Source organism: Eretmochelys imbricata, chromosome 5, assembly GCF_965152235.1.
Source record: "Eretmochelys imbricata isolate rEreImb1 chromosome 5, rEreImb1.hap1, whole genome shotgun sequence".
Classification (NCBI taxonomy): Eukaryota; Metazoa; Chordata; order Testudines; family Cheloniidae; genus Eretmochelys; species Eretmochelys imbricata.
Window position 1 is genome coordinate 47,139,321 of NC_135576.1, and position 13,694 is coordinate 47,153,014.

At 40.4% G+C, this 13,694-nt stretch overlaps 1 protein-coding gene across 1 annotated transcript in view; it reads right to left on the reverse strand.

The window, feature by feature from the left end:
- Window positions 1-993: 993 nt before the first annotated feature.
- Window positions 994-13,694, reverse strand: part of SV2C (synaptic vesicle glycoprotein 2C) — a 168,423-nt gene continuing 155,722 nt past the window's right edge. Inside the window, exon 12 of the mRNA XM_077816311.1 lies at window positions 994-1,177. Coding sequence (XP_077672437.1) covers window positions 994-1,177 — 184 coding nt within the window. The remainder of the gene's footprint in view (window positions 1,178-13,694) is intronic.

Here is a 13,694-nt window from a genome sequence, read left to right on the forward strand (position 1 = left end):
CACTGACCCCCCACCCCCACCTGCTGCCCCGGCCCCGCCCCTGCCCCACCTATTCCCAGCCCCCATTCCAACCCCTTCCCTGCATGTTTGAGACCCCTGCATTAGTGTAACTATTGACTAGAGTACAACTACTCATGGTTTACACCAAGATAAGTTCAGACAAAGCCCTTGTTTTCTAAAATGCTCAGAAATTTCCAGACATCCAAGTGTTGGTATCTCTAAATACACTCTGGAGGATCAGCAAGCAGTGAAAGTGCTTCTTTTCCTATTCTCTTACTTTGGTCACCCATTACAAGCTTTGCTGTAGAAGGAGCTGTTTCTCAGCACAGACAGCTTTACTGTTATGATTGCAATTGTTATTCTTTACCCCTGATTGAATCTACATAAGATGGTTTCCCCTGAAAGAGGCATTGCCACTGCCAAAGCCTGCTGTGCCCTTTTCTGAGAAAGCAGGAAGTCCCTACTGCTTAAATATAGTCACATAACGTTAATATTTTCAGTACGGATTCAGAATATGCAGTTTCCTGTTTAATGCTGCATGCATTGATCTGTGTAAGATTGACATTTACTGCACCAATACTGTTAAATAATTGACTTCCTTGTCTGTATCACTATGGAAGCCAATGGTGTCATGGCAAAAATCTAGGACCTATTTTTTAATGTCCTAGATGTGACAATACGCTTGCATTTTAAACACCTAGCTATGAGCACAGTTTTCTCTTCCTGAATATGTCTTTGAAAATGTTTCAAGAGGTAGCTTTGCAGTTTGAAAGATAAAAAGTATTAAACAGAAAAAATATGCGAAAGAAGGTGAAACTTTAAAACTTTCTTATGGAAGTTTCTAAACCTCTGTCACAGAAAAATATCTCGTTTTGAGTTAGATTTCTGCTATCTGATCACCATTCTAAAATCTGAAGCCTTTGCACCATTCAGTTAGGAGAGTTGACACTTGAAAGGAGAGGGAAATACATCATAAATGGCTTTTTTCCAGTTTTACATCAACACCTGGGTTCTTGTGTCAGGAAGTCGAAGTCCCACCAGACCTCCGCACACTAGAACAGTTGAAGCTAGAAGAATGGGGATTGCTTTGGTGATGCCAACAAGTGAACCAAATATTAAGTTTCCAAGTACAGCTGCTGCTTTGCATAGTGCGTTCAAAAAGCCAAAGCCTGTTGCCCTAAAAGAAAAAAAGAATAACATTAAACATGCTTGAAAAATTAAAGCCTTTGGGACAGATCCTGAGTGGGGGTAAATCAGGGTAGCCCCATTAACTTCAGTGGAGCCATCCCAATTTACATCAGCTGAGAATCTGGCCTCTTGATTTTATAGTGTGCCAACAAAACAAGGGGACAATCATCTTTGTATGGGGAACAGAAAGTTTTAATTTCCTCCAGCTGGCACACCTGATCAAACAGTACTTGGTAGAAATGCTCATATGATCTCAGCCTCGTATAATAATGAACATTAAGACTTTGGACATGAACCAAATGGGGGCTTGAAAAATGGGTCTTGGGCTGGAGGTGAGATGTAAGGGTATGACTACACTGCAAAGAAAACCCCACAGCACCGAGTCTCAGAGCCTGGGTCAACTGACCTGGGCTTGTGGGTGCGGCTATAAAATTGCAGTGTAGCCACTCAGGCTCGGCCTGGAACCTCAGCTCTGAAAGCTTGCAAGCAGGGAAGGCCTCAAAGTCCAGGCTCCAGCCCCAGCCTGAACCTCTACACTGCTATTTTCAGCCCCGCAGCCCAAGTCCCCGGAGTCTGAGTCAATTGACCCAGGTTCTGAGATTTGGTGCCACAGGTTTTAATTTGAAGTGTAGACGTGCCCCAAGAGATTCTGCAGGACAGGGAAGGGAGGTGGTTTGCTAGCTGAGAATCTAACAAAAATGCATCTGAGTGGACATTGCTTTATGGAAACATATTATATGATCCTATTAATATTCGGTATCAAAGTCCAAAAGTAACTAACTAGTCTGCTTAGCTGATGACAAGGTTAAAACTAGATATGTTCTGCAAACCGCTTTGATTTGAATAAACCTTGTTTAATCATGAATATATCTTATGGAGACTGTTACTTAGGTAATTTTGCACAGGATGTCCCAAAGAGAACAAAACCTCTAATAGAAACAAAGAAAGGCAAAAAGTATCAGAAGTGTTAGTTAATATGGGTTTGGACAGAGGTGTCCTGTGTCATCAGGGGCTTCAGTCAGAGGAACACAAGGGTGAAGCCTGATGGCCAAGAAGACGACACTGTAGTGGGATGTTGTACAAATGCTGAAGTCAACAAGCTTCTTTTCCAAGAATTCTTATGGGACAAAAATCATATGTTGATATCTATTGTTTCCACATTAGCTCTGTGAATTATGCACTTTCTGAACTCATGACACACGATCAGTCTTGCTGTGTGATTATAACCATCATTGCTATATTAGACCCTTGGCATGTACTCTAGTGCCCACAGGTCACTTGCAGCCAACAGCTGTGTTTTATGATTCCCCTGCAACCTTTAAAATACTTGGACTCTAGCAAAATATTGTTCCATTTGATTAAAGTATTGATTATTCTTTTTTATGCAACACATAGTGCCCCTTTAACATACCACACTAGGGAAAAAAACTCAGTGATATGTCTACGGGGAAAAGAGACAGGCGGATGGGAAGCAGAAGCTATCAAGAGATACTGCTTGAGAGGGTAAGCAGGAGAGTCCTGGGAGGCCCACTTCGAGTGGCCACCAAATCTAGGAATTGTACCTTTTGTCCCTTAGGTGGCTATTACTCTGGTATGTAAGCATTGCCTGCAGCCAGAGAGTCTGCTGAGAATTATGCTTGAGAGGAGAAACTAAAATGCCTTGGAACCTTTGAGGCTGCAAGATTTGTGGCACAAGAGAGGGAATAGTGCAGACCTGTGAGACTCAGTTTTTAAGTGAGGAAACTGAGGAAGCCCTGTAAATATATTACCCAAGAAGCTATTGAAACCCGCTGACTGAGAGATGGACCAAAGAATCTACTGCAATGTTGCCTGAAAAGCTGCTAAAGCCACTGCCTACTGAGGAAGCCCTAGGAATGATGATCACATGATTACCTGGTCTGTTCATTCCCTCTGGGGCACCTGGCATTGGCCACTGTCGGAAGACAGGACACGGGGCTAGATGGACCTTTGGCCAATAAGGCCATTCTTATATTCTTAAAAACTGTTGAAAAAACCAATTAAGGGGAGGACTATGGGAACCTTGGGAGGCTGGCAGCTCAACCGGTGCTAGTTCTGAGCTAAAATATAGCAGCACAGTCAGGGATAGCATGGGCAGCAGCTTGGGCTAGCCTCCTGAGTACAAACCCGCCTGGACCCCCGGATACGTGCTTGGACAGCTAGCCTGAGCCACTGCCCGTACTACTGCCGGCCACACTGCTATATTTAGTGCACTGGCTTGAGCAGAGCTAGCGCATGTCTGTCTACCCATGATGGGACGCCCATTCCCAGCTGCAATGTAAATGTACTCTTAGAGGGGCCCTAGAGAGCAGGATGTGATTTTCTCTATCTCTCCAGGAGAGTCTATGTTGTAAGGTGAGGCTCACAACGAGGGGAGTGCCATAGTGCAAAATAGGGCATCATAGAATATCAGGGTTGGAAGGGACCTCAGGAGGTCATCTAGTCCAACCCCCTGCTCAAAGCAGGACCAATCCCCAATTTTTGCCCTAGACAGCCCCTTCAGGGATTGAACTCACAACCCTAGGTTTAGCAGGCCAATGCTCAAACCACTGAACTATCCCTCCCCCGCATCAGTATAGTGGTATTTGAAGGAAGTTGACTGGTACAAGGAGGACCTTTTGGACGAGCCGTATCTCCAGTCTGACTGGTGCTGGCGGCAATCGTGGTGAAGGCAGAGAGCTTGATTGGTACTGGGAAGAGTATCATGGTAGAAGAAAAGGATTGATTAGTAAGAGAAGTGGGTATTGTTTCATTTTTGTCTTTATTTATGCACAGAATATAACCCTAAAGATATATAATTTATTTGTTATGATCAGTACTTATAGATAGATAGATATGGGCTGTCAAGTGATTTAAAAAATTAATTGTGATTAATTGCGCTGTTAAACAATAGAATACCATTTACTTTAAATATTTTTGGATGTTTACTACATTTTCAAATATATTCATTTCAATTACAACACAGAATACAAAGTGTACAGTGCTCACTTTATATTTATTTTGATTACAAATATTTACACTGTAAAAAACAAAAAAATTGTATTTTCAATCCACCTCATACAAGTACTGTAGTGCAATCTCTTTATCATAAAAGATGAACTTACAAATGTAGCATTACGTACAAAAAAACTACATTAAAAATAAAACAATATAAAACTTCAGAGCCTACAAGTCCACTCAGTGCTACTTCTTGGTCAGCCAGTCACTCAGACAGACAAGGTTGGTTACAATTTGCAGGAGATAATACTGCCTGCTTCTTGTTTACAATGTCACATGAAAGTGAGAACAGGTGTGTTCACATGGCACTGTTGTAGCTGGCGTTGCAAGATATTTACGTGCCAGATGCACTAAAGATTCATATGTCTCTTCATTCTTCAATCACCATTCCAGAGGACGTGTCTATCCTGATAATGAATTCTGCTTGATAACGATCCAAAGCAGTGTGGACTGACGCATGTTCATTTTCATCATCTGAATCAGATGCCACCAGCACAAGGTTGATTTTCTTTTTTTGTGGTTTGGGTTCTGTAGTTTCCGCATCAGTGTGTTGCTCTTTTAAGACTTCTAAAAGCATGCTCCACACCTCTTCCCTCTCAGGTTTTGGACAGCACTTCAGATTCTTAAACCCTGAGTCGAGTGCTGTAGCTATTTTTAGAAATCTCACATCGGTACCTTCTTTGCATTTTGTCAAATCTGCTGTAAAAGTGTTCTTAAAATGAACAACATGTGCTGGGTCATCATCTGAGACTGCTATAACATGAAATATATGCAGAATGTGGGTAAAACAGAGCAGGAGACATACTGTACTCCTTGCAGGGAAGAATGTAACAAATTTAATTGATGCATTATTTTTTTTAATGAGCATCATCAGCATGGAAGCCTGTCCTCTGGAATGGTGGCCAAAACATGGAAGGGGCATACGAATGTTTAGGATATCTGGCATGTAAATATCTTGCAACGCCGGCTACAAAAGTGCCATGCGAATGCCTGTTCTCACTTTCAGGTGACATTGTAAATAAGAAGCAGGCAGCAGTATCTCCTGTAAATGTAAACAAAATTGTTTGTCTTAGCAATTGGCAGAATAAAAAGTAGGACTGAGTGGACTTGTAGGCTCTAAAGTTTCCCACTGTTTTGTTTTTGAGTGCAGTTATGTAACCAAAAAAAATCTGCATTTGTAAGTTACACTTTCATGATAAAGAGATTGCACTTCAGTACTTGTATGAGGTGAATTAAAAAAATGCTATTTCTTTTGTTTATCATAGTGCATATATTTGTAATAAAAAATAATAATATAAAGTGAGCACTGCACACTTTGTATTCTGTGTTGTGATTGAAATCAATATTGAAAATGTGGAAAAACATCCAAAAATATTTAATAAATTTAAATTGGTATTCCATAGCTATAAGCACAATTAATGCAATTAATATTTTGAGTTAATCACATGAGTTAACTGCAATTAATTGACAACCCTAATTTTATATATATATTTATATGCATACCTACACACACATATGCACTTGTTGTAGCTTCCACTAGTGTCCGAAAGCCAAAAATTTGCCCAAAAGATTATGAACACTGAGAAAAACAATATTTATGAAGCGATAACATAATCCTTTTCTGTCAACAGGTCTCAGCCTAAATGCAGTAAAAGCTAACTGAATAAGAGTTAACAGAACCAACAAAAGAATACAGATCTAGCTAATGCAAATTTAGACACATGTCTAGACATTAAATCTTTGGAAGGGCAATGCTAAGGAACATATGGGGATACTTTTTATATTACTCTGTAGAGGTAAATTGCTTCACAGATGATATCTGCTTACATCATCTAGTTATAACAAGGGCCTGCATATAATTTCCTGAACATTTGGAACATTTATTTTCATATCCTGTGCTCTACAACGAGCACATTCCAAACCTGCAGTATATTCCGGGCCTGCTATCAGGTGGATGTCTCTGTATTTTAACTCAGACATGAAGGTACTTTTTAAATATGGTATGTCATATATTTGAACTAAATTGGTGCAGAATTCAGGTACTGAAAAAACCCAGCTCTTTTTTGCAAAAAACTAATTGGCATAGTCAAACTTTCGCAACTGGATGGTGCTGCTAATTTTGTGATCTCATTAACGTTGTCAAATGATCATAAAGAGAGATGAATAAGACGGTTAAAATAAGCCCATTTTTCTTTGTCCTTGACTGTTTCGAGGTTTTAAAGCAAACACCCCTGTAGTAAATGTAATCTTTTGGTCTTTAAGCAGTCTCCATGCATAAAATGTTGCATGAAATACCATGTTGTTAATTGTGACCAGGAACAAAAATAAGATGTTCAAAAGAATGAAGAAAAATGTCTGAATAATGTAGTCCTTTCTTGCTGCATCTGAACAGTGTTCTATTTTCAATCACCTCTGATCGCTGACTTGAATCTTGAAACTATGGGTCTGACTGTTCGTGCCATGTGCACCAATAAACATGAACAAGAGTTTCGATGCTCAAGGAAAGCAGAGTCAGACCCTACAGCTTTAAAATACAAATGTATCTGTTAAAATATTTGAGATTCAAATCAATTATATCCCATATTAATACTTCCCTTCACTGCACCCATAACTCATTCTAGGATGACAGAGGCACTGCGAAATGTTGTATGTATCTGCCCCAATCCCCAGGCACAACAGGGCACAGTCTTGCCCCTGTATCTCTGTATAGCTGCAATCCTTGCTTCTGTGCTTCAAAGAGGAGATGAAATGTACTGACATTCTAAGAATCATCAAGGAAACTTGTTTCAGAGTAACAGCCGTGTTAGTCTGTATCCACAAAAAGAAAGGAGGACTTGTGGCACCTTAGAGACTAACAAATTTATTTGAGCATAAGCTTTTGTGAGCTACAGCTCACTTCATCGGATGCATTCAGGAAACCTGGTGAATCATCAAAGCACTCAGTGTGGATTGAAATGCAGATGCCTGAAGGCATGAAGTCTTTACCAAACATTGTACCAACCGGCACTATATTGATCAGTTAATGGACAAATCATTGGCACAAACTCCTGTTTTCTGACTCTATGTGATTCCCATTAGGGACCGGGGAAGTTATTAGTCAGAATCCTGTGCAGAGCTTAGAAAATTGACAGGAACACATCACATCAATACTGATAGTGCAGTGGGGTGGATTTGTTCAACTCTTGAAAAATTATTTATTTTATATCTTTCAATAATAATAGAATAACAATATGGGGTCTGCCAACGCAGTGGCAGTTAGAAGGTAGGTTTTAATTCTGGTGCAAGGGAGGCCTGGTTTAGTTAAGCCATGACAAAGGGAAACGGCTTCCTTTAGCCAAAGTCGCAAATGAAAAAAGTGGCTAAAAATGGGAGGTTAGTGACCCAAGCCTATAGATCACCAGAGCTCTTTCCCTGAATGCCATGTATATTCTTCTGTGGGCCAGGTACTTGTACCATTAAACTTAATGGTCTGGCCTTGCAGCCGTAGCACCTAGTGACTGTATCTTCCTGAAATCCCAGCAGCATTTGAAGGGACACCTGTCTGTACAGGCTAGGGATTGGACACTTTAGTTTCCAGACCCAGTGCCAGGTTCCATCCACGTCTTCACATAAGACTATGAATAGCATTATCGTGGCTCCCCGAAATATATGTGAGAAGATATAATGGAAGCTAGCAGTTTTTCCTCAATATGCTATGGCCAATCTTCTAACGTTAACAACTCAAGCATGTCCGTTTTTTCCCCCCTTTCACATTAGGACACAGTTTCATATCCTAGACTAACAAGGTGCAAAATTTTACCCACAAGTAGGACCACAGAATTTGCCTTTCTGCATCAGATTAATGGTTCATCAAGGACAATTGTATAGTCAGGTTATAAATCCCTGAAATGTGATCATTTCACCACTGAACATGGAAGTATAGAATTGGAGATATAAGAAAAGGAATTACAGTCCGAGAATTAGAGGTCCTAGATTTTTACATCCTTGATGCTAAAGAGTGAGAGGGAGGGAGGAAGGAGATAGACACTCTGACAAGTACCTAGATAACTAGATCAAGTGAGTTAATAAAATCCATGTGCTTTTTACAAAAAGTTTTTCCAGCTGAATTTATCTGAAGTCATCTGCTGGACAGGACAAGTGCAATTCAGCAGAGGGAATGATCAGAATTATATTACATATGAATCCTCCTTGAGATCATATCTGAAACAAAACATACAGCAGTAGCCTAAAAATAAAGACAGCAAAGAAAGACTTGTGAGGGTTTTAGCCAGGAGAACAGGTTCAAAAATTCCACTACTCTGCCTGTGTTGGGGTGGAGCAGAACAGAATACAAATAAAAAATATGAGTAGAAGAGTCAGAGTGGTGAACAGACGTTCTAGGTGACTGTACCTGCTACTAGTGTGGGGGAGAGGAGAAAATTCCAGTATAGTTTTAGATCATTCATGTGCTTTTATAATTTTGTAAGGCCACCAGATACTCTGGTGATGGATGTGAAATAAATGGAGCAGACAGAGAATAGCAGACTAGATATCTTTGCAGCATTGAGGAAGAGACTTTAGTATGAATTGATGAGGAATCATAACCCCAGTAATTAGGAAGTGAATTATTTACAGTTCAACACACAAAGGAATGAGTTCACTATTCGAATGCCTGCACCACTGGGAAAGAAGAGGGAAGAAACTTGGGCAATTTCTGAGGCATTTTATGTCATAAGAAAACAAACATGAGTTTCAACAGAGTGCAGTTGAACCACATCCACAGGATGGCGGTAGAAAATAACTGCCAGGAAGTGTACTGTGAGTCAGTGACTGCAAAGCTATGTCAGAGATGAATACAAAATTTCTCTTCTGACAGCAACAACAGTACAACATAGGGTTTAAAATATCCTGTGGATGATATTTATCACTCTGGGGGAGTTCTCCAGGCTCAGAAAGGGAAACGAAGTATGGGTGCACTGAGCAGTAAGTAGATCTGTAATTTTTCATTTTTGACCGAACTCTATGCACTCTTTTCAAATGCTTTGGGGAAAAAGCAGGATGTGATGACTGCATTTTACAGTACATTGTGAACTCTAAATTAGCTGGCCAAGATCAAAATCCAGATGTCTGGCAGCTCTAGTGAAGTTAATGAACTGTTGGGTTACTTGATCTAATGTGACCGGAAGGAGGTACAATGAGATGACCATACTGATCAGTCTTATTCCAAAGTCCACTTAGGTTTGGCTTATTTATCTGGTCACAGCTACTCCTGGGTGAGAGTTCTAACTTCTAATCCTGGTGCTCCCCAAATTTGTTCACAAGAAGCTGTTGTCATTTAGATGAATGTAGCAATTGAATTTTAAAGTAAGAAAATCTTCCTAAGAGACTTTTAGCCCTATTCCATTCAAATGTGTATTACAAATAGAGCTGGTTGCCTGTGCAACCCTAATTCTACCTCGTCGTGCATCTGCAGTATGGTACAGTCTTTCATCACTTGACTGCATTCTATTTTTTCCCACAGGTCCCCTACCCGATCCAGTGTACAGTGCACATGGACCTGCTCTGGAGATAAATCAGGGCTGTACAATGAAGGACACTGTTGTCTGTAGGACCCCTGCCTCATTTGCTGACCATACTGTGCCTCAGTTCCCCCTGTGTGAAAAGGGGACAATAATACCACTGTGCATAATTAATTAATGATTGCAAAGAACTAAGAAACTACAGTAGAGCACCTTAAGGGGAAAAATAACCATGGGGAAATTAATAATTCCGTAGGCAGTGCAGGGTTTGGATGGTGTGCAGTAAATAATGCCTGGAACCACATGCTAAGTAAAGATAAAAGAAATATTGGATAGCGTGCTCAGTGAGGGAACACTGTCCATCCTGTACACTGAATGAGTCAGGGTCCCATCAGAAAAATAAATATAAGGGGCAGATTCAAGGTTGCTAAGCAACCTTAATTCTGGCATTTCCAAACTTGTGAGTGCTTGACTTTGCAACCTTAATAATGTTCTTTTAACATAATTTTATTTTGTGTAATTGAGATACAATTCTGATAAGAAAAAATCTCATGGAACAGAGGGAGAAATATTTTGAGATTGCATGAAAATACAAGGCAGCACTTTCCTTGTCAATTAATCTGGGAAGATCTTAAGGGTTCAGAACCTATATTTCTTAAATGTGTGGAAGAGAGAAGGTTTGGGAGGACCTCAAGTGGCTGTAGGTTGATTTGGGCCAGATACTACAGGGACTGAGAGTCTGAGACTAATCAAAGGCTTTCTAGAACCAGTCTCTTGGCTGAGCAACCCATATTGAAGGAAGGTAATGCTCAACAAGTGACTATCTTTAATGACCTGTTTTATGCTGTTAGAAACTGGACTAATGCAGCTAATCATTATTGTATTGTACAAAAATGTGTGTATAAAGCAGTAAAGAAAAACCCAGAAGTATCAGAGTCACTGTTGTGTACATTTAAAATCCTAATGAGAGAATAGGCGTATCTCCTATTTCACATTCTATGTAGTCTCTTATATTTGCAGTTGAACAGCTCTGATGAAGATTTATTCTGTATGTCCAGACAAAAAGTATGAAGATTGAGTTAGTACATAGCAGTCATTTAGGACAAACTGCACTAAATGGAGTATTGTAATTACCTCAAACCCAAGCATTAGAAAACCCAGGAAACTCATAGTTAAGGTTAAACTTAAAAGAAATCTAAACATGTTAAGGTTCACAAATGCAGTTAGGTTACTGAAACAACCCACACTCTATCCTGTAGTCATACCAACACAGGGAAAAATTAAAAAGATGTCACTGTATGTCATGTACATTGATTATTTTAAAAATTTACATCCAATATGTTAAATTGTACTACAAGTAATTTATGTATGAAACATCTAACCTATTAACCCTCATGACATTGGCAAATTGTCAGGAGTGGGGTCCAGCTAGCTTCTAAGACCTACTGGGGAGCTGTGCTGGAAGGAAGGGAGGGGTTCTTGGGTTGGATCACTTGCCTATGTTAAGCCTCACCTCCCACAGCTGGAAAACACCTGCTTTTTTTCTAGCCCACTCTCCAGCTGCACCTTGCTTTCCTCTGGTTCCTGACCTCTCCTACAGGCAGGGAAACAGCAGAGAAAGCAGTGCACAGCTGGTAGTGGTAAGTAACTGATAATATAGGACAGAATGGCTCCATGCAGGGGAGAGGGCTGGCAATCAGGAAGAGGCAAGACAGTACCTTAAGACTCTCAGCCAATTTTGGACTGGGCCTGTGTGCTAGTGTGCAGTCAGGTGAGAGTAAAGGAGCATTAGGAAGATCTGAGAGGTCTCAGAGGGACAGGGAAAGGGTAATCAGAACCAGGGATGGAGGCAGGGATGGAAGAGTCGGGGGAAGGAAGGATGAGAGAACAATTATTTGGAAGGTTCTAAAGGTTAAGAAACTCTTTATGATGATCTAGAGACTGATACACGATAAGGGTACATGTGAAGTCTACAGATAAATATTTACCTAATAGACTATAACAGAAAGAATTGTTATGTCAGCCTGTGTTGTGTCAATTGTGTCAGCCTGTACTTGGATGTCTTCAGTGTTGTTGTAGCTGTGTTGGTCTCCCGTAAATGAGAGAGACAAGGTGGGTGAAGTAATATCTTTTATTGGACCAACTTCTGTTTGTGAAAGAGAGAAGCTTTCAAGCTCCACAGAGAAGAAGAAGAGCTCTGTGGAGCCTGAAAGCTTGTATTTTGAAGAACATTTTGGAAAGTGCATTTTTGATGACTCAAAATTCCCAGGGCACTAACCCACATTGTGAGACATGATCTATTAAATATCCAATAAAGTTTGAACTATTAGAATTAAAATATTGTCTTTATACACCAACTTCTAATACAAAATAATAAATTATGTAGCATCTAGCACATATTTGGTGCTATATAAATAATAATTGCTGTAATAATATTTTCTTTGAATCATACACTCATCCACACACTCAAACACACACCTGATCTTTCAGCTAGAACACTGTTTCTGATTGCTCCTCTATAGTTCCATCTGACTCCCATAACATATAGCAGCAGCTCATATAATAGAATCATAGGACTGGAAGGGACCTCGAGAGGTGATCTACTCCAGTCCGTAGACTCATGGCAGGGCTAAGTATTATCTAGACCATCCCTGACAGGTGTTTGTCTAACCTGTTCTTAAAAATCTACAATGATGGAGATTCCACAACCTCCCTAGGCAATTTATTCCAGTGCTTAATCCCCCTGACAGTTAGGAAGTTTTTCCTAATGTCCAACCTAAACCTCCCTTGCTGCAATTTAACCCCATTGCTTCTTACCCTATCCTCAGAGGTTAAGAAAAACAATTTTTCTTCCTCCTCCTTGTAACAACTTTTTACATACTTGAAAACTGTTATCCTGTCCCCTCTCAGTCTTCTCTTTTCCAAACTAAACAAACCCAGTTTTTTCAATCTTCCCTCAAAGGTCATGTTTTCTAGATCTTTAATCATTTTTTGTCACTCTTCTCTGGACTCTCTCCAATTTGTCCACATCCTTCCTGAAATGTGGCACCCAGAACTGGACACAATACTCCAGTTGAGGCCTAATCACCGCAGAGTAGAGTGGAAGAATTACTTCTCGCTTCTTGCTTACAACACTCCTGCTAATACATCCCAGAAGGATGTTCGCTTTTTTTGCAATAGCGTTACACTGTTGACTCATATTTAGCTTGTGGTCCACTATGACCCCCAGATCCCTTTCTGCAGTACTCCTTCATAGGCAGTCATTTCCCATTTTATATGCGTACAACTGATTGTTCCTTTCTAAATGGAGCACTTTGCATTTGTCCTTATTGAATTTCATCCTATTTACTTCAGACCATTTCTCCAGTTTATCCAGATCATTTTGAATTTTAATCTTATCCTCCAAAGCACTTGCAATCCCTCCCAGCATGGTATTGTTCGCAAACTTTATAAGTGTACTCTCTATGCCATTATCTAAATCATTGATGAAGATATTGAATAGAACCAGACCCAGAACTGATCCCTGTGGGACCCCACTTGCTATGCCCTTCCACCAGGCTTGTAAACCACTGATAACTACTCTCTGGGAACTACTCTCAGAGAACACTTACTTCCCACAGGAGTCTAATTACTTCAGTGGTTTTTGGATTAGGTCTATAGTCCCTCTTTAGAAGTTGTACTTCTTCTCTGCTCATGGTTTCCTAGGCAATGTAGATGGAACCCCAGAGCCCATGGAGCCTCATAAACAGGCAAAGGGTAGGTGTCACTACAGGGAGAGAGGGATCACAGGCAGGCAGGAATTGGCACGGGAACATACTGAGAGGGGAAGAGGTGGCCAGTTACAGGAAAAGGAGCAGCAAATTGAGTCCACGCAAGTGTTACTTTTCACATAACTCTGCAACCATAGGGCCAGCCCTGCATATAAATAACCCAGAAAGCCACTGTTAGGGCCACATTTCCAAAAGTGTTCATACTCAACGGCTCCCACGACCA